The sequence below is a fragment of the Phascolarctos cinereus genome, unplaced genomic scaffold, assembly GCF_003287225.1.
Source record: "Phascolarctos cinereus isolate Bilbo 61053 unplaced genomic scaffold, phaCin_HiC Scaffold_2;HRSCAF=192, whole genome shotgun sequence".
Taxonomy (NCBI): Eukaryota; Metazoa; Chordata; class Mammalia; order Diprotodontia; family Phascolarctidae; genus Phascolarctos; species Phascolarctos cinereus.
In genome coordinates, this window is record NW_027555625.1 from 339804600 (window position 1) to 339827829 (window position 23230).

The following is a 23230-nucleotide window of genomic DNA, read 5'->3' on the forward strand; positions in this document are numbered from 1 at the left end:
GGTCTGCAAAGATATATTGGACTTTTCCCCAGGTGAATATGAACAGCCACAAGAATAGACAACATTGTATGAATAAAGTTGACAACCTCATATAATTCACTGGAGGTGGGCTGCCTTTCCATTACATTGAGGAGATCAGAATTAGCTTCAGCTCTAGGCAGGACAACTTTATTCACCAACTTGATGTTTACTGTAATCTTCCAGGTGCCATTTGCCTTCCTCATAAGGTGGAGTTGATGTAAAAGGACTCTGGTTTTCATGTTCAACATTAAGGAGGAAATAATTTTTCACACAGTCCTTCCCTCCTCCCCACACTCTTTTTTTTTTTGCTACTAACTATGAGAGAGCAACTCTATGGATTATTTGGCTCTATCCACAGTAACAGGCCTAGAGTTTGCCAAAAGAGGTAAAAGAGCCTGTATGGGTACTGAACCCCAATACGTCACAATGCTGCTTCCTTTAGTGGCCTGCCCTCCACAATTCCCCATGGAAACTGATGATCCTATTGGAGGTCCCTTGGTATGACAGTAGCCTGGCTGACAATGTCCAGAAGCTCTTTCTATCCAAGTGGAACAGGGAACAGCTTAGGTTTGGGTGGGGCTGAAGAATCTTACTATCTCTGTATTAGATGTCCTGGTAGTTTTACTAACACTCCCATAGATTGTCAATTGATGGTCTCCTAATCAGTCCCATGTTTCAGGAACCACACCAAAAGTTCCTTATGGAGAGGGTTTTTTTCCACACATCAAAGCAGTCGCAATCCAGCTTCTCTAGGATCATTAACAACCAGGGAATGTTCCCCTTGTGGTTCTTTCCAAGATACCAGATCCAAACCATTCTGCCACCACTCAGGCCATCTTCCGAAGAGGTCTGGGGGCTTTGGGGTGCTGGGACCCCAAGATCGCGGTACCGGGCCCTGCTGAATGAATTCAACTCAAATCTTCTTCAGCCAGAGGAAAAGTTTATTAGTGATAAATCACATTGACCAGGTGATGCCCATAAAGATGAGCAGGCATGAGAAGTTCTCAGCCTTTTGAGCATGAGATTCTCAGCTGGGTGACGCCTGTAAAGATGAGCGGGCATGAGAGGTACTCAGCCTTTTGAGCATGAGATTCTCAGCATCTGAATGAGGGCCAAGGTGGATCTTAAATACTAAAGTAACTTTGGGTGGCCAGAGAAGGGGGTTGGGAAATGGGTCTAGGTAAGAATTCTAATTGGGGAGGTCAGAGAGATTGAATAGACAATGGGAATAGATAATGGAGGAAGGCAGAAGTTTGAAAGGCATCTGCACAAAACCAAGGTGGGGCCAGGACTTTCAAAAGGAGATAAGGGGAGTCGATAAGGAAGGCCTGGCTAGGGCCTATAGACAAAAGGGAGCCAGATCTGAATAAGATTGAAAGGTAAGGCTAAGGCTTTCAAAGGGAGATGAGGGTCTGGGGCCTGTGAGTCAGATTCTCTTTGGGGCAAAGGGTGAAGATCTTGGCTTGGGCCCTGTCCCCATCACTTCCTCACTGGAATCTTAGACACTGCCCAGGAAACCATCCTAGACTTTGACTGGTGAACTTTTGCCTTCCCTTGACAGGAATTAAGCACCTACCTCATTTCCCTGGCTATTAGCTCCAAACCATGCTATGGCACCCATATGGCCCTGAACTCACTTTCCAGTTCTCCATTCATTATATGCAATTCTCTTCTATTAGAAGGTATGCTCCTTGAAGATGGGGACTTGCCTATATTTGTGTGCACACTGCATGGTACATAGTAAGCACTTAAATGCTTTATCTGTCTTTATCTTCCATATTCCCTACCCACCGTTGAAATCCTTTTGAGTCTTTGGGGACCTTTTCTCTGTTCCATTGAGAAGGCTTACCATGGCAGTCTTGCATTAAAGTCTCATAAAATTCACATTTCAGTTTTTTATAACCTCCTAAATGCCATACATATAGAGTCCCAAGCAGTCTATGCAGCACTGGTCATGCTGATCCTTCTGATAATTCTGGGCCAGATCTGACTCAGGCCGGTTCAGAGGTTTAGGTCTGGGATCAGAACAAAGTGAAATACTCATCCACCATTCACCAAAAAAGTTTAATAAACAAGTAGCACGTGAAGAATTATGTAGCAAGGATATAGCATTTAGTTGGGCACAGCTTCCTTGCCTGCCCTTTTGCTATTGTGATGTGCCCAGTGAAAAGAGAAAAACCCCTTGAATAATCACAGTGAGCTTCTCTACATAAGCAGCCAGGAAGTTATGGCAAGATTAGCTCGAAGTACCCTGGATCAATTCATATCTATAAGCTGCTTTCATTTCCTTTTAGGGAAAAACTTAGATTGTGTGGGGTGGATGTGGCTCCAGTTAGCTTTTCTTTTGCATTTCTAAAGCAGCTAAGCAAAATCATTAACTGGATACCTTTATTTGTCAATGTAGCTACTAATGACAAGGAAATGGCTATTTAAAGAATCAATTAGTAGAAAGAACTTAAAACACCTCTTTTTAACAATCCAACTGGTCATCAGGACTGAGTTGTGCTTGCCCTCCAAGATAGACTTAAGGGCATTATAGTAGGATTCAATTGCTAACATTATTTTTTAGTATTTTTTACAACGATATTAAGCAGGGCAATATTATATGGGGATATGCCTATATTTGGTTTATAAAATTATAAGTTTATGAGCATCAGGAGGGCAGGGATACTCTTTATCTTTGTATAGTCCTGTACCTAGCATCATTTTCCACATTTACAAAGCATCCAGGGTGAAACCTTGGAGTCAACTTCCTTTTCTCACTCTGAAGAGGACTATGACTTTCGGGGTGCTGCAAAATCCCCAAGATCGCGGTACTGGGCACTGCTGAATGAATTCAACTCAAATCTTCTTCGGCCAGAGGAAAAGTTTATTAGTGATAAATCACATTGGCCAGGTGACGCCTGTAAAGATGAGCGGGCATGAGAGGTTCTCAGTCTTGTGGGCCTGAGATTCTCAGCATCTGAATGAGGGCCAAGTAACTTTGGGTGGCCAGAGAAGGGGGTTGGGAAAAGGGTCTAGGTAAGAATTCTAATTGGGGAGGTCAGAGAGATTGACTAGACAATGGGAATAGCTAATGGAGGGAACAGGAAGGCAGAAGTTTGAAAGGCATCTGAACAAAATCAAGGTGGGGCTAGGACTTTCAAAAGGAGATAAGGGGAGTCAATAAGGAACAGTTTGAGACCAGAGAAGGCCTTTCTGGGGCCTATAGACAAAAGGGAGCCAGATTCTTTTAGGGGGCATCTGAGTAAGATTAAAAGGTAAGGCTAAGGCTTTTCAAGGGAGATGAGGGTCTGGGGCCTGTGAGTCAGATTCCCTTTGGGGCAAAGGGCGAAGATCTTGGCTTGGGCCCTGCCCCCATCAACTCCTGTATCTAGTCATTTCAAAGAGAATCAGCAGTTAATTCTATTCTATCTAGCATCCACCTTCATCCTCCATTTACATTTTTCCTAGTTCAGCTGTCACATTTACCCTAAAGCAAGTTTTTTAATCCTGCCTCCACTATCTCCCCTCTTTAATCCTTTACATTGCTGTCAAAATAATCCATCCAGGGTAGATGATTAGATCCTGACACTTTCCTGCTCAAACCTGACATGTAAGGCCTTCAACAATCTGGTTTCTACTAACTTTTTGAAACTTATTTCATATTGTAAATGGTATTAATGATTCTCCAAACTTGACATGTCATCTCTTGCTTCTGTTTTTCTGCACGTTTATATGTGTGCTTTGTCTGGAATACATTTCCTTCCCTGCCTTTCAGAATTCCTTTTTTCCAAGGATATGTGCCATCTTCGTCCAGGAGCTCTGCCTTTCTGGTCTCCTATAGCCACCTCTTCCCCTGGACCCTATCCCTAGCTGTACATGCTCTCTTCTTCAAATATTCACAGAGTACTGTGGATTTCTGGCCTTTGCCCCATTCTCTACTTGCACACTGACCCATCTAAGATCCTTGAAGGCAGGAAACGACTCACAGCATGTCTTACACATAGTAAATGCTTGATAAATATTGAAATGAATTGGTAATGTACCTAAAAAATATTTGTTGGTTTGTCAATGTAGAAGCCAGATCTAGTTACCTATATTCCTAAATGTTAAAAAGATTAAAATTCCTTATATAGACATGGTCATGGAATAATTTGAGGGGGCTGCCCACTGGACTTTAGATCTGTTGTCCTTGATATACTCTAGGACTATAATGTAGATACTCATCCATTTTTTGCCTAGTCTTGCTAGGTGTGAGGCTAAGAATACAAGGGTATGCAAACAGTGGTGGAGGTCAAACTGTTTCCACTTTATTCTGAGTTCTTAGTGCAAACTCCCTTTGCATTCTAAGGCTGATAGAAGTAAAATATCCTGTGAACTTCACAAATTTATATCGTTTTCAAAGTACCTTCTTAACTCTTCTGGGAAGCACGTAGTTCATCTTCATTTTACAGATAAGGAAAATAAAGTTCATTATGGTCATAGAGCTAGTAAATTAAGAGTTTGGATTCAAATCCAGGTTTTCTGTCTCTATGTCCAATACTCTTTTCTCCTGGATAAGGGCACATGCTTAATTTGCTTGAATCATAGTACTGTAATTCCATCTCTAAGTAGTTCAGATTTCCTCAGGGAGAAGAGAATAATTATAGCTCGTTTGCATACCATTTTACAGTTTGCAGAGTTCTCCTTACAAGCATCCTATGAAGTAGGTAGTGGTGCAAGTATCACATTTTTTTTGGGGGGTGTGTGTGTGTGAGGCAATTGGAGTTAAGTGACTTGCCCAGAGTCACACAGCTAGTGTTAAGTGTCTGGTCTGAGGCTGGATTTGAACTCAGGTCTTCTTCAGGTTCTCAATTCACTGCACCACCTAGCTGCCCCAGGTATTACATTTTAGAGATGAGAAAATTGGTTCAGATTTCAGGGCATACCTTCACAATGCTGCTAAGTGGCAGAGACAGAATTTATACTTCATTTTTCTCAAGTCACCAGCTTTTTACACAGTGCCTCTTAAGAGCTGTCAACTCGGAAGTTAAAGATGTAGTGAAAACAGTGACTTCCCTGGTTTCCTTAAAATCCCCAAAACATTTCTACCTTCTATAAGAAGCCTTCCCCAACTGCTCTTAATTCCAGTGCTTTCCCTCTGTTTTTGCTATATATACATATATGTATGTATGTATGTATGTGTGTGTGTATATATATGTGTATATATATATATGTGTGTATATGTATGTATATATATATAGCATGCTTTGCATATATTTGCTAGCAGTCTCTACCATTAGACAGCAAAGTTCTCAAGGGAAAGGACTGTTCTTTGCCTCAGTACGATGTCAGGCACACAACAGGAGCTTAATGATTACTGATTGATTAGTGACAGTTTTTCTGACACAAAGGTTAAATTTACCAAATTTTAATCAAGAAATTATAACTTACTTAAATTTCTTTTAACTCTTCCATCTATGAGGAAACATTAAAACAATCTAACATTCATTCGACTTCAAGAACAGGAGACAAAACGGAAATACAGTATATTTCTTTTGGTAGAAGACAGGGAACAGAAATAGTCTACAGCCAGCAAGACTATACAATAGTTGAAAGAAGTAACTATTCAAATATTCTTCATCAAGCATATATCACTCAATTCATATCCAATCCTAGAAAAGGCAACATAGATTTTAAATAGAGACAAATTGATTTTTACACTGTGGCTCAAGTCTAAAGGCTCTGGTTTCATTCAACTATAATAAACGTAACCTTGCTTTTATTCCCCCAAATAACTAATTTTTAAAACAGATGGTTAGGGTATCATCTTTGTAAAATCTCATGTGGGTGCCAAATTGCTACCGTTCTTCTAAATACAGAATTTAAGAATAACCAGCTATTTTAGGGATAAGGGGATCCTCGGGGTCAAATTAAAATGTCCTCATCAGTACTGTCAAATTAAGATAAACCTTGTCTAGAAGTAATGGAGGTTAATTCTCCATTTGCTCAACACGCAGGGAATACTTTGACCATCTATGATCATATTACCACTTACACATATTACAACTTACAGTTGCACAGTATTTATCTTCTAAGAAGTTCAAAATGTCACCAAAGAATTAAGGAAGCCAGGTGGCAAGTACTAATATTGTAGCTTAGAAAATAGAGGTAAAGAGATCTTAGCCTACCAAGGTCATGTAATAAAATAAAGATGGGGTGGGGATTAGGATTTTTCTCAACTCCCCTTTTGTGCTAATTGGCACGGATTCTTGACAGTTAAGTAGTGGTTTTTTTTTAAAACCGATTTCTATTGGTTGCCCAATATCTGTATTAAAAATGTACCCATAAGTTGAAATTTCAATCCTTTTCATGGCTATGGCAAGAGTCAACCATGGATACAAAAAAATTTAGTCCCACTTACAATGAATACTGTAGACATCAGACAGTACTTGTTCTTCAATAATCTAGTGTGCCCAGTTAAAAAATATGTTCTTGTGCTTTCAGCTATCTTTACGAATAAGATGATGATTTTGATTTGAATATGGTGAGTGAGAAATTAAGGATATTTTTTTCCAAGTGAAAAAAGAAACAATAGATTCAAATCTTGACTTTGACTAGCTCATTCTTATATGAGCTTTTTAAACGTTAATATCAATTTCCCTTTTATGAAATTTATGATTTAAAATTTCCCCCCCTAAAGAATATTTTTTCAATGAAATCTACACTATGGTATAAATATAAAAGATTCTTATTGGATTCTGGTTACAACTAAGAGTGACAAGAAAATTATGAGAATATATTTTAAAATGGAAAGGAAGTGTGTTTTGAAAGAAGATAGGTCATAATTTTCCCCATAGGAAGGAAGTTGTCTTTCTATTATAGGATCTATAAAGTGATTTAAACTAAAGAGAGACAGGAAGCTGATAATTTGATCTATCCTCTTAATGGTTTTGGCTCATGAATAATATATGTATCTTACTTGTAGGGACAAAAATGTAAGAGGAATTTGTATGATAAAAAAATTAAGTCCTGTATCCCACATCTGTTCTATTTTAAAAAAGATTAAAAAAAAGATTTCTAACTACTTACTAAAATGTTACTTGCAAGGGTTCAAACTTTACATAAAAGCCACTCGTTTGGAGTGGTTGGCCATTACTTCAAATTCAGGAAAGAACACAGGATTGATCATCAAATCAATAATTCTAGCCCCAAAGCTGACTAAAAGCTTCCTTCAACCTTCTTCCTATTAGGTTTCTCTTTAAATTAAAGCACTCTCTCTTTGAATTATTTAAGTGCACATTGTGGTTAGAGGAAGACCATGTATGATTATTTCATATAATTTGTCAAAGAAGCTAGAAATCTAAAGCAGCTTTTTTCAAAAGCGTATGATAAAGAAGCATAATCTTTTTTTTCAGGATGTCCTGAAAAGCTGATAAAAAGCCAAGTTTGATTTCTGGCAAAGATTCTTCCAAAATCAGAGTTAAGTGTCTTGTCCAGCTGAGCTATTAGTGATTAAGTAACTCCCTCTCACTGTCAAGATTTCCCTAAGGTAATGCCTAAATTTTTAATTTAAATATTTTATCTTGTTTCTTTTAGCTTCATCCCTTTGCCAAATAAGCTCTACCCAGTTCCACCATTCTAAATGCTTTCTCAAGAGTATCTTTTAATGGTCTGTTATAGCTGCCTCATGCTTACAAGGTAAAATTTTAGTCAAATTATATTTAACTCCCTGCATCTTTTCTCCTAAAACACTACTCTCATGTAATGATACATCTATAAACTTCCTTTGATTTTATATTCTGAAGGTGAAGCCTAAACACTATTAAATATATGTCCACCCAAGTCAAAGGATTCTCTCTTCGACGTCCCATTCTTTGAATCTACCAATACCTCCCTCATCCTTGTTTCTATCACTATCATACCAACATCAAGACTTTTTATTACTACTTCCTAAATTCCTTCTTACTTAAGTACATGAAGGGGGAAAATGCAAAATGCGTCAGAATGGATCAGTCTACTTTCTGTTCTTTTTTGTTGCAGGTAACTATTTCACGGCTACTGATATGACTGTAAATTTATGGTTGTACATTTGTTAATATCACAAAAATGTTGAAAGAACAGGAAAATCACAGAAAATATATCACAACATAGTTTAAACAATATTATGAAGCTACTTAGAAGATGACTTCTTTATCAACACTAATTTTTACCCATTACAAAAGACTTGACAGAATTCGATTCCGTATTTCCTTACAAAACTATCCATGCTTCCCCCCCCCCTTACCAAGTCTTCAATTAGGTTAATCTGTACTGATTAAAAGTTTTTAAACAAAAAATATTTAAAATAATGATTGTTTCACAGAAACAGAAATTCTCATTATCAAATTCTGATAAGTTAAGTTGGGGATGGGAAGGAGACTTCCCTTTGTAATAAAAATGAACCAAGCCATTTGCTTTTCTTCCCCCCTTCCCTTTTCCAAAGTGAATATTTAGAAGTATGTTAGTAAGCAGGGTAAGTTTCTTGTATATTGATAAAAGATTCATAATACAGTTAAGAAAATGTACAAGACCGTCCCAAAAGCAATATGTATTTGGAAGGGGCTATCTTGACAGTAAATTTACATATTTTTATTTCAATTGATTCTTGTCCTTATCACTGTTAAGATCTCAGTTATTTTGAAAGCAACACTTCGTTTTAAGGCAAAATCTTTGTGCAGGGATCCTTGCCAAACTGAAGATCACTAGTTGTAAGGTATCTTAAAAGGTTAGCCATTCTTCTGGTTTCTGATTTTGTGGTAATTGCTTTAACATTTGTATTTTGAAGCTATCATTCAAAGATACAGTATTAGTGTTAGCAAAAGTGTAAAATACAGAAATACTACTCCTAAAAATAAATGACTCATTGATTATAGATCAACATTTGTTCCAATTTGGATATTTCTGAAGTGAATTTCTTTGACCCCAGAGAAGTAGTCAATAAAATTAAAAAAAAAACCCCAAACCAAAAAATAAGCCACAAATAAGAAACAGACTGGCTGCATGAATTAGCCAATAAATGCAAAATGCCAACTCACTAGAAGACAAATAAGGAATTATATTTGTGCACATTGAAGCCTGAATAAAAACATAATTTCTTGGGGCAGCTAGGTGGCACAGTGGAAAGAGTACCCACCCTGGAGTCAGGAGAACCCGAGTTCAAATCTGGCCTCAGACACCTAACACTCACTAGCTGTGTGACTCCAGGCAAGTCATTTAACCCCAACTGCCTCACAAAAAAAATACAACAAAACAAAAAACCCCATAATTTCTCAAAAAGTACTTCAAATGGAATATTGTTTGATAGAATATTTCTCCTCAACTCTCAATCAAATGATATTTATAAACTGCTTCCTAATCTTGGAATAATAGATTCAAAATATTACCGACATTAACCATCATAGCTAGTTCTGGTTTACTATGCCTTAGGCTGGGTTAAAATTAGTGACTATAGTTGTCAACGTATATTTTCTTTTTTTTGTTCCTTCTCCCCTCCCAAGGCCACATTAAAGATTTAAGTTAATTTTGAAGGCAGGAACAATTACATTTAGAATGTGTAAAGCAATTTTTTTCTTTCAAAATACCAGACAACAGAGCACCCTGATCATTATTACCCTGCCATCTAATTCTTAGAACTTGGACTTGAATCTAATCTAAAATAATGAAAAATGAATTTGATGCCTTTTTTGGTCCCCAGTGAAAATCTGTGGTAGTTATGTGGGTAGAATCTAGCACAAAATAATAGTTCCAGGTTATTCTCTAATGAGTCTGTACAGGAACAACAATTCCTAAATGAATGTGGTCCCAAACCTTAAGTGTTATAGAATTAATAAAAAAGAATGGCCTGCTTGAAGTCAGAGGACTCATTTTAAAATTACTACAGTACTATATGACTATAGATACTTATTAGGCTTTCCAGTGAGAAAGTAATGATCTCTATTGTTTAATTCTTTCAGAACACTTAGAAAATGACCTTTTCAAGTACACTAAAAGGTACTATTATATCTAAAATAGTAAAAAATACCTCTAAAATATAATTTTTTGCTTCATCCTCACTGGCAGAATAAAGCTCATTCTCAGTCTGTTAAACCTTTGATACTCAATTCTTTCAAATTAACCTCCAAAATGAAAATATGGTGTAAGTTTTATTCTTAAATAAAAGGTTTCTGTCTAGAAAGTTATGGGCAAAGTGAGAAAGACAGGAAATTGATGATAGAATCCATTGTAAAGAACAGACTGGAAACTATGCAGACAGTTGCTGTGTAAGCTTCTTATGCCTCCAGATGTATCATTTAATCTACAGGTAAGTCTGCTGTCATCTTTAACATCATTATTAATAAATTATGAAGATCTGTTAGTCTGAAACATGGTCTAAATATTAACTGGGTGGTCCATCTTACTGGAAGAAAAGATAAGCACTAATTAAACAGAGGCTAGAAAAACTATTTTACGTAGAGGAATAGTAATGTCAGAACTAGATCAATAAAGAATTATACTTTATATGGTGGGCACTGCATTAGTATTAAAGAAATGTGTAAAATAGAAAATAGTCAATTTTTAGTTTGTCATTTATAGAATGATTTAAACATGTCTGTAGATATGCCAATTAAAAATTTTTAAATGAATAAAATTTAAAGTCTAAAGAATAACTGCTACAAGGTACCTCAGAAGACCTATTCCCTCAAGTCCATAAAGCCTTAGTGAATAACATTAAAATAACAGTGTATATCACAGCCCTCCCAAAAAAGTATCTGGAAATAAAGGCTAGGGTACAAGTTAATCTGGATTTTAACCTTGTAGAAAATTTCAAAATGGCAAAAGAAAAAGAAAAACTTGGAAAGCCACGAAAGAGCTTTTATGTGATCAGTCAGTCAAATGCTACTAATCCTCCCCAGCATTATTGTTCTGGTACATCAATCCTGAGTACTCTAACTTTTGATTTATAGTGATATTCCTTCAGATATAATTTCATAGATGAAGGAACTGGGAGGGTATCAATGCCATCATAGGTTGTACAGTTACAAATAACTGTCCTGCATATATGCTGAAGGGAAAAGGGGAAAGTCCGATTTAAAGGAGTGGATAAAAGTGGTTCAAAGAACATACAAGAACTTGGGTCTTTATAATGTTCTAAGAGTCCAGTAATATCAGGAGAATGGAAGACACAAGGATCATGTGCATCAAAGCTAAAGTTGTGATTCCATTGTTCAATCCTAGCATGAAGAGAACGACTATAGCGTCTAAAACTAACAGAGAATAAATAGTCTTCCTGTGCTGAGTCACGAAGTAAAAAGGTTCCCTCTGGTTTTCCTTCCAGTAATGCCTCAGCTGCATATTTGTCCATTACTCCCCAATAACATGGATTGTTATTGATCTGAAGGAGATCTGGAACAAGACAATGAACATAATCTATCTGAGTGTGGTACTTAGGAGGTGTTTCCAACTGCAGCATTTCATCATCAGTTTCCCATTTTGGTTTGTTTCTTTTCCTAGAACTTGTGCAAAGTGTTAAAATTTCATCATCTGAATCCATATCGCTATCTTCTATACTGTTATTAGATGCCAGGTTCATTACAGAATCAGTCTTTGAATCACACTGACGTGAATGGCTGTCAGTAGTTGTGTTACATGGCTGAACCTGAGTATGTGAAAAAGAGTTTATACTTTCTCCCCTGTTACCTCTTTCCTTCAGTTGGACATCCCTCATACCACTTTCAGATAAGTCTGTGCTTCTGCGGTTATCTGATTTTGGAGTTATAGGGGCAGTGTGTTGTTTAATTAAATGCCAACGAAAGGCCAGCTCTGACTGAGGTGGGAAAGGACACTTATCTAACATGAGTTCACTGATAAGAATTTTTCTTTTTGATGGGAGCACTGGAGAGTGTCGACTGCTACAATTTTTTATGGGAAAGCACTGTCCCACAGCATCTTGCAGTTTCTGTTTAAGAGATCGGCCCAAAAATCTGTGACCACATGAGCGATCTAAATCCAACTCAATGGATGAACAGCTGTGCTTCCTCTCTGGGCTCCCTAAAGGGATGTCAGCTTTCTCGGCGGCACCTGATGTGTCAGTATCAGAAGAGTGCTCATTCTTTTTGGACCAAGAGAGCTTTTTCCCACTCCACACATAACCATCTTTTCTGTCTGCACTTCTACTCCGACTGGTTTTGGGTCTCACATCTACATTTTTAGTATTATTTTCTGCCATTTTGTCAGACTATATCCACAAGTCCAGGTGTTACATATGCTGGTTTTTCAGGCTTTCAAGGAGGAAGTTTCTTCTAGGCCCTTTATGGAAGTATCTAGAAAAACAAACAAAAAATGTTTATCAACCATTTGTCATATAATCACCACAGTTCATGTTAAATCCCAACTTCTGGAGAGAATAAGTTGTGAAAAACACAGTGATGTATCCTGAACACAGCAAGTATTCAATAAATGTTTGCTGAATTAAATTATTTAATCATCATTATCATTAAATGATCATTTCTTATAAAGATAGATGTAGAGTAGGGAATGAATGTGAGGGCAGTTCCAGGATCTTTTTGCTCTTGCCAATATAAAAATTATTTTTATCACTAACTAATAACTTCAGAGAATGGTGAAGCTGAGCAATAGTCAAACTCTTCTATTTTTGACCATAATATAAATAATGAAAATTCAAATATTTTCTATTTGTATGCTATACATCTTCAATGTTCCTCCATTTTAAATATGTATTAGGGAACTCTGGAACAGGTAGTGAACAAGAGGCATCCTTTTTATGCATTGATCTGGTCATGTCTTCCTCTGCTGAAAAATCTTTAGTAGCTCACCCTATCTATCTAGTGAAGTTCAAATGTCTTCGTCTGGAACAAGGCCTTCCACAATCTGATACCAGCTTATATTTTCAGCCTTACTCTATATTACAGCCCTCCAAGCATTCTAAAATTCCAGCTAAAATTGGATTACTTTTTGTACCCAAAACACATACTCCGCTTCTATGCTTTTGCTTATGTTATTTGCTATACCTTGGAAAGTCTTCCCTCCTCCTCTATCTCTGAATTTCTACCCATCCTTCTCCTCTGATCTTTTCTACTAAGTGTCTCCCTCAGACCTTACCTAGTACAGTTTCATAATTTTTTAATGCATGTATCAAGAACTATTACAGATTATAATTATCTGTGTATTATTTCCTGTGAGGTCCATGACAGTAAGTCCTATGTCCTATCTAAACTTTCTATCTTCACCAAATACTTAGCATGATATTCTGTAGCATGAGCTTAATATTTACTGAATAAGTACATGACCTTACATTTTTTCAATAATATTCTGACTTGGGGCAGCTGGGTGGCACAGTGGATAGAGCACTAGCCTTGGATTCAGGAAGACCTGAGTTCAAATTTGGCCTCAGACCAAACACTTGACACTTACTAGCTGTGTGACCCTGGGCAAGTCACTTAACCCCAACTGCCTTAAAAAAAATTTCTGACTTGATGAAGTAAAGCAAACACTGATGATTCCATCATTATTGGGGTAAGAGTAAAAGAGGTAGATCTGGAAAATACCACAGCAAAAAACAGGGAAAAAATCAGTGGCCATAGTGGTCATTCGGTGGCATAAGTATAATAAACAAGTATTACTTTTATCCAGCTATGTCAGTTTTTTATTTGAAATTATAATACCTTACTATCTTAACATGCTTCCTTCTATTTTCTTCCCCTTCTGTTGCTTATCATTACTATTTTAAAAATGTTTTTTAAAAGATTTAAAATATTTTAACAAGATTTACTGTAAATGTTACTTGAACAATCTGTTTCAAATCCCAGAAAAGTTTTTGAAAAGATTTATACACCCTTATGAGATAGGGATTAGAACTGTGGTTTCATTGGCATAAGGAAGTCCCACGTAAGGAAAATCTACCAAATGTTTTTTTTAAATTACAATTTATGTATCAGTATTTCTGAGAGAACATTGAAAAGTCATGTGACTTGCTCAGAGTCAGGCACCTTTAAATATCAGAGGCAGGACTTCAACTAAGGTCTTCCTGACTCTTTATCCTCTAGACAAGTCTGTCTCTCAGTGAAGGTGAGAATCTAGTAAACACCGCCCCCCCCACTCACCAGACACTGCTTGTAAGCATGGTTGAAGAGGCACTACGCAAATTTTCCCATGTAGCTCTGCCAACTGACTTCAATCATTAGTCATATTAAAATTTTGTTGCCAGTCAGTCTGAGCAACATTTATAGAAGCAAAGACTGAATGAAGTATCTGGCATTGCTTACTTCCTTCTAGTCTTCTAATAAATAAAATTAGATCATCAAGGAAAAGTCTTTCAGCCTGTTTCTTTCTACAGTATATTGCTATATCCATTCCTGTGGAATAAGTCAGAATAGAACTCAGAGAATATGACTGTTTAATTATTTTTCCAAGGTGATGGGTACTAGAATATTAGTATTAGGTCAATTAAATTAAATGTTTCAAAGATTTAGGGGTCAATGAAATCTACAGAAACACTCAGGTGGAATGAGAAGACGTAAACTGAAATCTCATTCATGTGGGTATTCACTCCCCATTGGTGAATTAATAATTTATGTGAGACTGAGGGCCCTATTTTTTCCCCTTTGTTTTATGAATTACCATCACCAAAAAATTTATCACCCACTGATCAATCTACTGGCAACAGTCCTCTCTGTACTTAGGCTAGTTCCTGGACAACAGAGTCAGTCTATTGCTGGCAACGTACCTAAAACATTTTCAGTTGAGTAGAACCTATCAAAGCTTATGAGCTGCTGGCATAGCCTTAAACAATCTATGGTCACTTTTGCTCCATGATGAGATATCAGAATGGGATATTGTGGAGGAAAAAGCTCTGTCTCAAATACGGCCTCTTCTATTCACCTCTTCAAAATCTTTTGAAAATAAGATAATTTTACAACTGACTAAATTAAATTTCAAACAGTATGAGAAAAAAGATTTTGATTTTGTTAGATAAGATTTAGAAGAATATATATATAGTAACTTTGGATTCTGTTTCAGGTTTCAGATCTTAACCAATTAAGCTTTTATATGTACTTTAAAACAGTGAATTTCTGATAAAGACATTAGTCAAATGTTATGGGAAAACTATCTCCTCTCTGAGTTCATGTGGTAGCTGTTGCTGAAATGTATTTACTACAACCCAAAAATTATTGAGGTAAAAATCTAGGTTTTATTATTATGTTCTAGGATAAGTTCATGCCTCAGAGAAAACAATAAACCTGAACAATCATTAGAATTCTAAGAAAGCCTCTTAACAGGCAAAATTATGTCAGAGTGACAGAGAAATAATTCTTCAACATATTGCAACCTTGTACATTCCTCTTAGGCCACAAAAGTTAAGAAAAAGATAGATCCAAAATCTCATGCTTCCTTCAATGTTATAAAAGTTGAACAAATTTAGTTAAACAGAATCATAACCTCGTACAAAAACAAACCTGGTTAAACAGTCTTTATGGGTAAACCAAATCAGGTTACAGAATTAACTACATTTAGAGGGTTCACAAATACTCTGATTCTGGGAGGAAGATCAGAATATGTTGTCAAGAGGTCAGGGACAGCTGAGATTCCTTCTCTAGCTTCTTACTTTAGGTACACTGCCAGCAAAAGGCTGACTCTGTTATCCAGGAACCAGCCTAAGTACAGGGAGGATTGTTACCAGCAGACTGATCAGTGGGTGATAAATTCTTTGGTGATGGTAATTCATAAAACAAAGAAAATATCAAAAATATTAAGGCCTTAAGTAAATTTTAACATCCCATGGGACAAGTTTTGGTCAGATGAACTTAATATCAATGGAAGACAGGCTTTTAAGTTAATTAAAAGTTGTAAAAGGCCCTGAGCTCCAAATGATAAAAATTGATAAAAGGACATAAAAAATTCCCATTACACAAAATAAAGTACTTACGTTGGGTTATATTTCTTATGTTGATTTAACACACCCACTAAGTTGTCTCAAAAGCCTCTACGATTTAGTTTACAAATTATTTCTGCATAATCATTTTAAATTGTCAAGGTAAAAATTACTTCTGTTGATGAAAAAATATTAATACTGATACCATACCCTGAGATTTAGGCTCAAGTATGTGAGAAACAATTTCATTTAACATTAATCTATATTCAAAGCCATTTCTCACCACCATAGTGGCCATTCAAAAACTTTTCAATTCCCCTATCTTGCAGAGAACCTTGTCTCTTATTTCACTGAAAAAACTGAAGCTATTTGCCAAGAGTTCCCTCTTCTGACCCCATCTCACATAACTCAGAAGTATTCCAGCACTATCTCAACCTTTACCCATCTCACATAAAGAGGCGGTCCTTTTCCTTGTCAAGGCAAACTGTTCTACACACACAAGTGATACTCATCTTCTCCACATTGTCCCCTTTATCATCACCACTTTCAATAATCTTCAGTATCTCCCTGTTTATTAGCTGCTTCCCTACTACCTATAAACACACCCTCATCTCTCCTACCCTCAAAAAAGCCTTGCTTGATTGACTATTCCAGCCAGCTGCTATCCTATAGCTTTCCTCCCTTTAGTGGCTAAAATCCTTGACAAGGACATCTACAAGCAGTGCCTCCATTTCCTTTTCTCTTAATTTTCTGCAGTCTGGCTTCCGATCTCTTCATTTGATAGTGCTCTCTCCAAAGTTACCGATAATCTCTGCTAAATCTAATAGCCTTTTCTCAATCTTTATCCTTCTTGACCTCTCTGCTGCCTTTGACACTGTGGATCACCCTCTTCTATCTAGGATTTCCTGATACTTGAGCATTTCCTGTGCTGCTCCTATCTGTCCAATCACTTCTCCATTTTCTTTGCTGGATCTTCATGCAATTTGTGCTCACTAATCTTGGGTGTCCCACAAAGCTCTGTGCTGGTCATCTTCTCCTCTGCCTTTATACTATTTTGCTTAAGTGTGGATAAACTCTTGTGGAGTCAACTATTTCTTCTATGCACATGATTCTCAGATCTATTTATCCTGTTCCAAATTCTTTCAAAAAACTCCAGCCTTATATCACCAATTACCTATTGGTCACCTTGAATTGGATGTTCTACAGATACCTTAAATACAAAATGTTTAAACTGAGCTCATCTTTCCCTCTAAGCCCTCTCCTCTTCCCAACTTCCCCTTTATTGTCAAAGGAACCACCGTTCTCCCACTCACAGAGGCAGGGAACCTTATCTAATCTGTGGCCAAGTCCTATAGTTTCTACTTTCACATATAAGTCCCTTTCTCTCCACTCTCACAGCTGCCACCTGGCATAAGTCCCTATCACCTCATAGCTGATGAATTGCAACTTCCTCAAAGTTGATCTCCCTGCTTCAAGTCTTTGTGTGCTCCAATCCTCCATTCAGCTGTGAAACAGACCTTCCTAAAACACAGGTCTAACCATATTACCCCCCTATAACTCCAGCGGCTCCCTATTACCTTCAGAATTAAATATAAAACCTCTCTGGCAAATTTTAAACTCTTCAGAACTTTCCCCCTTCCTAACTTTCCAATTTTCTTATGCCTTATTCTCCTCCACATATTCTACAATTCAGTATCACTCATCTCCTTTATGTTCTTCGCACGAGATACTCCATTTCCTGACTGTATTTTCACTGGCTACGCTAAATGGCTAGGAACTCTGTCCTATCTCCATCTCTTGGATTCGCTGGCTTCCTTTAAGTTCTTGCTAAAATTCTAGCTTTTACAAGAAGCCTTTCCTTATGCTAGTACCTCCCCCTTTTATGATTATCATTAATTTGTCCTGTATATATCTTGTTTGCATAGAGGTGTTTGCATTACCTCATTATATTAAAAGCTTAAGAGCAGAGACTGTTTTCTTGCCTTTCTTTGTATCCTCTGAGCTTGGCACAGTGCCTAACACATGGCAGATGCTTAATAAATGCTTGCTTCTGACTTATTTCTAGCTTAGTGAGAGATGTCCAAACCGGCATAGTTCTCCGTGTCCTTAGATATGACTCTCTATCCCAAGATTTCAGGGAATCTTGAGCAAGGAAAAGATATTTTAAAACAATCTGGGTTGACATTTCAGAAATGAGCAAAAAAGCCACTCTCTTATTCCTCTTTGGAGCTAACCATAGGGATCTTCTCCCTTCCATCATTACTTAAATCTTTTCTCAATGTAGAAGGATGGATCCTTACGCCAATCACTTCGGGTAGGTAGACAGGCAATGATGTAAATAAGACAAGAGTTATAAGATTTGTACCACCCTTAATTCATCATCCTAAGAAGATCATGTATTTGGAAAAGGCTTTAAAGGAAAATATTATTTCTTCATATTTCTAGATAAACTAAAAAGGCAGGTTTTAATATGCTTCCATGTTTTTAATATTTAGGGAAAAGCAACCAGTTAATAATACCTTTATATTGCATTCACGGAATCTCAGGTTGGGAGGGATCTCAAAGATCATCTAGTTCAACAATCACCTGAAACATAAAACTGTTCTACAACTCCAAAAAGTGATCATCCAACATCTAAATGAAGATCTCCAGTCACAGAGAACTCACTGCTTTATGAGGCATTCCCACCTTACTTGTGGCTACCTCTAAGTATTAGGAAGTTTTCCCTAATACTGAATTGAAATCTCTCCCCCCGAACCTTTCATCCACTGGACCTAGTTATTCACCTTTAAATCAAGACACACAAATCAACCCCCTCCTTTACACGATAAATGTTCAACTATTTGAAGACAAGGAGCATGTTTTTCAGACTTCTCTGCTCCAGGCTAACTATACTTCATTTCTTCAAATGATCCTTGTATGACATGTTTTCAGTTTCCTTCATTCTGATCAACTTCCTTTGGACATGTTCTAGCTTGTCAAAGTTATGAAACACAGGGTCCAAAATTGAACAAGAGAGTTGCTTTGCTTATTTAATAAAAATTTGTGTTCATCAGTAATAAGAACCTCAAAAGTAGGTCAAAGAATACAAAAGGCTGTTGTAAGGAGATGATGCATATGTTTCATACTATGACATACTCATCAAATTTGCAGGTGACACCAACGGATAGTTAACATACTAGATTTCCCAGGTCTATGTTTGGGATGTTCTAATACCTATAATCCTCCTCTATACCTTTGCTTGTTGAAATCCCTGGTTTCCTTCAAAACTCAGCTCAACTCCTAACTATAGTGGGAGGCTTTTCTTAATCCCCTACAAACACTTAGTTCCTTCCCCTTCAAAGTTACATTATATGTGAATTGTCTATGCATTAAATACACACATATACATGTAATACACATATTGATTCCCTTGCTCCTGGAGGGCAGAGACTTTCCCCTTTGTTTTTCTATCCCTAGCACTTATCACAGTGTCTGGCACATAGTAAGCATCTGATAAATGTTTGTTCATTGATTATACGACACAGTAAAGAACTAAAAGGATAGGCTAGCATTGGGTTGACTCTAGTAAAGTGAGATTAACTGAGGTAAATATAAAGTTACACTCAGGTACAAAAAAACCACCAAACTTACAACAATTGCTCTGAAAAAGAATCAGTGGGTTATAGGCTTGATGAGAATCAGCTAATGTGACCTTGGGCAAAATTAGGAGAGGCCTGGCTTCCACAAATAAGGGAAATGAGAGTCCTACTGTACTCTAACCTTGCAGTTCTTAGCACTAGGCTTTCAGGAGCACACTGCAAAGCTGGAATGTGATTGGAAGAGTGTCATTAGGATAGCAGAGGGCCTTCACTACATGGAATGAGAGGATTAGTTGAAGAAATGGGGAATGTTTAGTCTGGAGAACAGAAAAATCAGTGAACATTTAAGTTTTTTTTATTGTACTGACTTGACTACTGGGGATAGATAGAGTATGTGGTTTATACTGTGTGTTTCATTCTTTAAAGTAGTCTATGGATACAAAGAAAAAATAAGGAATACTGTCAACCAGTCACTTGTGTATATATACGTAGATGTATGTGTATATATATGTTTGTACATATACAACTATCTATATAGCAGTATTCCTCACTTTTCTATATATGTATACAAATGTCTACATAATGTATGTGCATAAAATGTGTGTGTTTTGCTATGCTTTAGCAAAAAGAAATCATGACTGACCCTTCTATATACTGGGAATTTCCTATGTACCCAACAACTGGCATGGTCAGTTCCATGTAGGGTTAGGAATGCAAGGTTAGCTAATTATAAACTTAGCAAACTTCATCTAAATCCAGGTGTACAATCTGAGAAGCTTATCAATTACAGTATTCTTGTGGTAGACGAAGGGAAGGGCTTGTCGAAGTATATATACACTGCCTGCTGACTGATTACTCCTAAGGTTCCTCTTCCTACCTAGTCCTGTGAAACTATGCAACAACCACAATCAGATATAAAGGCAGAAACACAGGAGATCTGGGGTCTCGTTTGGGGTAAACAACCTGCTGTATAACCAAACTACCACTGATGTGTGTGTGGGGGGGGGTCTGAAGGATGAGATAATCACCCACACGTGCATTTGTGTAAGTAATAAACTGCCTGACTCACTGAATTCTTATGTTCCTTCTTGGTTTCTTTCTGCACCCACAATTCCCTCATAGATACATTCACTATACAAGTTAATTAGATATTTCTTAAAAAGACAGCTCAAATACTATAGTAACTTTTTAAAAAATCCTTTTTTTCTTGTGACATAAGAAATGACAAAAGGGATGGTTTCAGAGAAACTTGGGAAGACTACTAAGATGAAATAATGTTGACTGAGGTCAGCAGAATCAGAACAATTTACACAATAACAGTGACATTGTAAAGACAAGCAACTTTGGAAAGCTTTGGAACAAAGTAAAACTAAAATAAATGAGACTGTCAGATAGCTTTTTCCAAAATTCTCACTTGTTATGATATTCTGGGGTTGAAAGATCTGGCATTTTATATACCAAAAAAGGGTCAAAACAATATAGATCTATTACTACTTATTATTTAAAACTATGTAACAATAGGAAAAAAAGTCAGTTTTAATTAGGAAAAAAAATTCCCTTTACAAAGCTCTACTCAGATGACTCATCATGGCATGTTAGGTGACCCTTAGTTTTTTAGGATTATGCTACCTATGCAAAAGCACTGCTAGGTTCTATGTTGTGGGAAAGACCTAGACTGTTGTCTTGTCTTGTTACCTTCCTGAGGAGAATCAACTATGGAGAAGCTTACTGTCAATATTCTGGCCATCAGGTGATAAATTCTTTGGCCATGAAAGAAATAACAATTTTTAAACAGCCATTAGTACTATGATGCCACCTTCCTCTTCAAGATGTGACAATGGTCAAAAAAGGGGACAGAGGATCCTAAGAAAAACAATTTTTAACTCATCTACAAGCATTAAATGTAGATTCAATGTTTAATCTTTGTCCAATGACACGATAACATGCCCAAATAAACATGCTATTGAAAGAAATGAGCAAAGTGATAGTGATTTCACATTATCAAGGAAATGGGTGCTCAGAAAAGAAGGTAGGCTGATCATGTGGTGAGAGCTGGGGATAATAAAAGGATACCTCAAATATCCTCACTGTTACCCACAAAATATAAAAAGACTTACAGTAAGGTCTCCAGCAAGCTGGGTAGATTCTTTGTGTGGGATTGATAGAAGATGAACAAGAATTGCACAGAATGAGAAGGTATGAAAGCATTGGGATCTCTACTAATGAACGAAATACAGGCACTGATAAGGTCATAGGTCAACCAAAGTATTGAAGTATTAAGAAAATTCACTGAATTAAGTAGGATATTAAGAAGACAGCTTACATTCTGATTTCCTTGGTTTGTTCCTAGACAACAATGTCTATGCATTTGATTCCTTTGCTAATGTTTAAATTAAAAACAAAACAAAACAAAAATTCAATTTTATTTTAAGCTCCAAATTCTCTTCTTCCTACTTCCCCTTTTACCAAACCGGGGGGTGGGGGGGGAGATAAAAATAAAACCTGTCACAAATATTTATAGTCAAGCAAAAAAATTCCTTCATTAACCATACCCCAAAGGGGAAGGGAGCAGGAAGCTGAAATTTATAGTCTGAGTCCACTCTCTGGTGGTGGGGTAGCATGTTTCATAATTCTTCTGGAATTGTGGTTGGTCATTACTCTGATCAGAGGTCCTAAGTCCTCCACAATATGGTTGTTATCCCAGTTCTGCTCACTTCACTGTACATGGATTCATACAAGTCTTCCCAGGTTTCTCTGAAACCATTTCCATCATTTCTTATAGCACAATAATCCATTATAATCATATATTACAACTTGTTCAGCCATTCCCTGATGGGGACCCCTTTAGTTTCTAGTTTTCTGCCATCATGAAAAGAACAGATAAAAATATTTTTGTATACATGGATCTTTTTCCTCTTTCTTTGATCTCTTTGGGGGTCAAGATTCAGTAGCAGTATTGCTGGATTAAAGAGTATTACTCATAGCTTAAATGCTTTTTGGCATAGTTCCAAATCGCTTTCTAGAATTTCTGGATCACTTCAGTTTCACCAACAGTGCAATAATGTACTTGTTTTCCCATAGCTCCTCTGGCATTTGTCATTCAACTTTTTTGGTCAACTTTGCCAATCTGATGGATGTGAGGTGGCACCCCAGAGTTTTAATTTGCATCTCTCTAATTGTTAGTGATTTAGAGCATGTCATATGGCTATTGATACATTGGATTTCTTCTTCTGAAAACTGTCTATTCATAACTTTTAACTGTTTATCAATTGGCGGATGGCTCTTATTCTTGTAAATTTGACTCAGTTCTCTATAAATTTTAAAAATGGGACCTTTCTCAGACACTTGTAAAGATTTTCCCTCCAATTTCCCATTTTTCTTCCAATTTTGGCTGCATTGGTTTTGCCTATACACTACCTTTTTTTTTTAATTGCTTCATTCTTAAAAATAGTATCCCCCCAATTACATGTCAAGACAATTTTTAGCATTTATTTTTACAAGATTTTGAGTTTCAAATTTTTCTCCCTCTCTCCCTTCCTCTCTTCCTAAAATTGTAGGCAATTTGACACGAGTCATATATGTGCTATCATGTAAAGCATACTTCTATATTAGTCACTGTTGTGAAAGAAGAGACAGATCAAAAGTAAAAAAAAAACCCATAAAAAAGAATAAAGTAAAAAAAGTATGCTTCGATCTGCATTCAGAGTGCATCAGTTCTTTATCTGGATGTAGACAGCATTTTCCTTCCTGAGTCCTT

General features: G+C 36.8%; 1 protein-coding gene across 1 annotated transcript in view; it reads right to left on the minus strand.

The window, feature by feature from the left end:
* Positions 1-5397: 5397 nt before the first annotated feature.
* SOCS4 (suppressor of cytokine signaling 4) overlaps positions 5398-23230 on the minus strand; it is a 32695-nt gene continuing 14862 nt past the window's right edge. The window contains exon 2 of the mRNA XM_020991298.2: positions 5398-12323. Within this exon, the coding sequence (XP_020846957.1) occupies positions 10919-12229 (1311 nt within the window). The 5' untranslated portion in view covers positions 12230-12323 and the 3' untranslated portion in view covers positions 5398-10918. The remainder of the gene's footprint in view (positions 12324-23230) is intronic.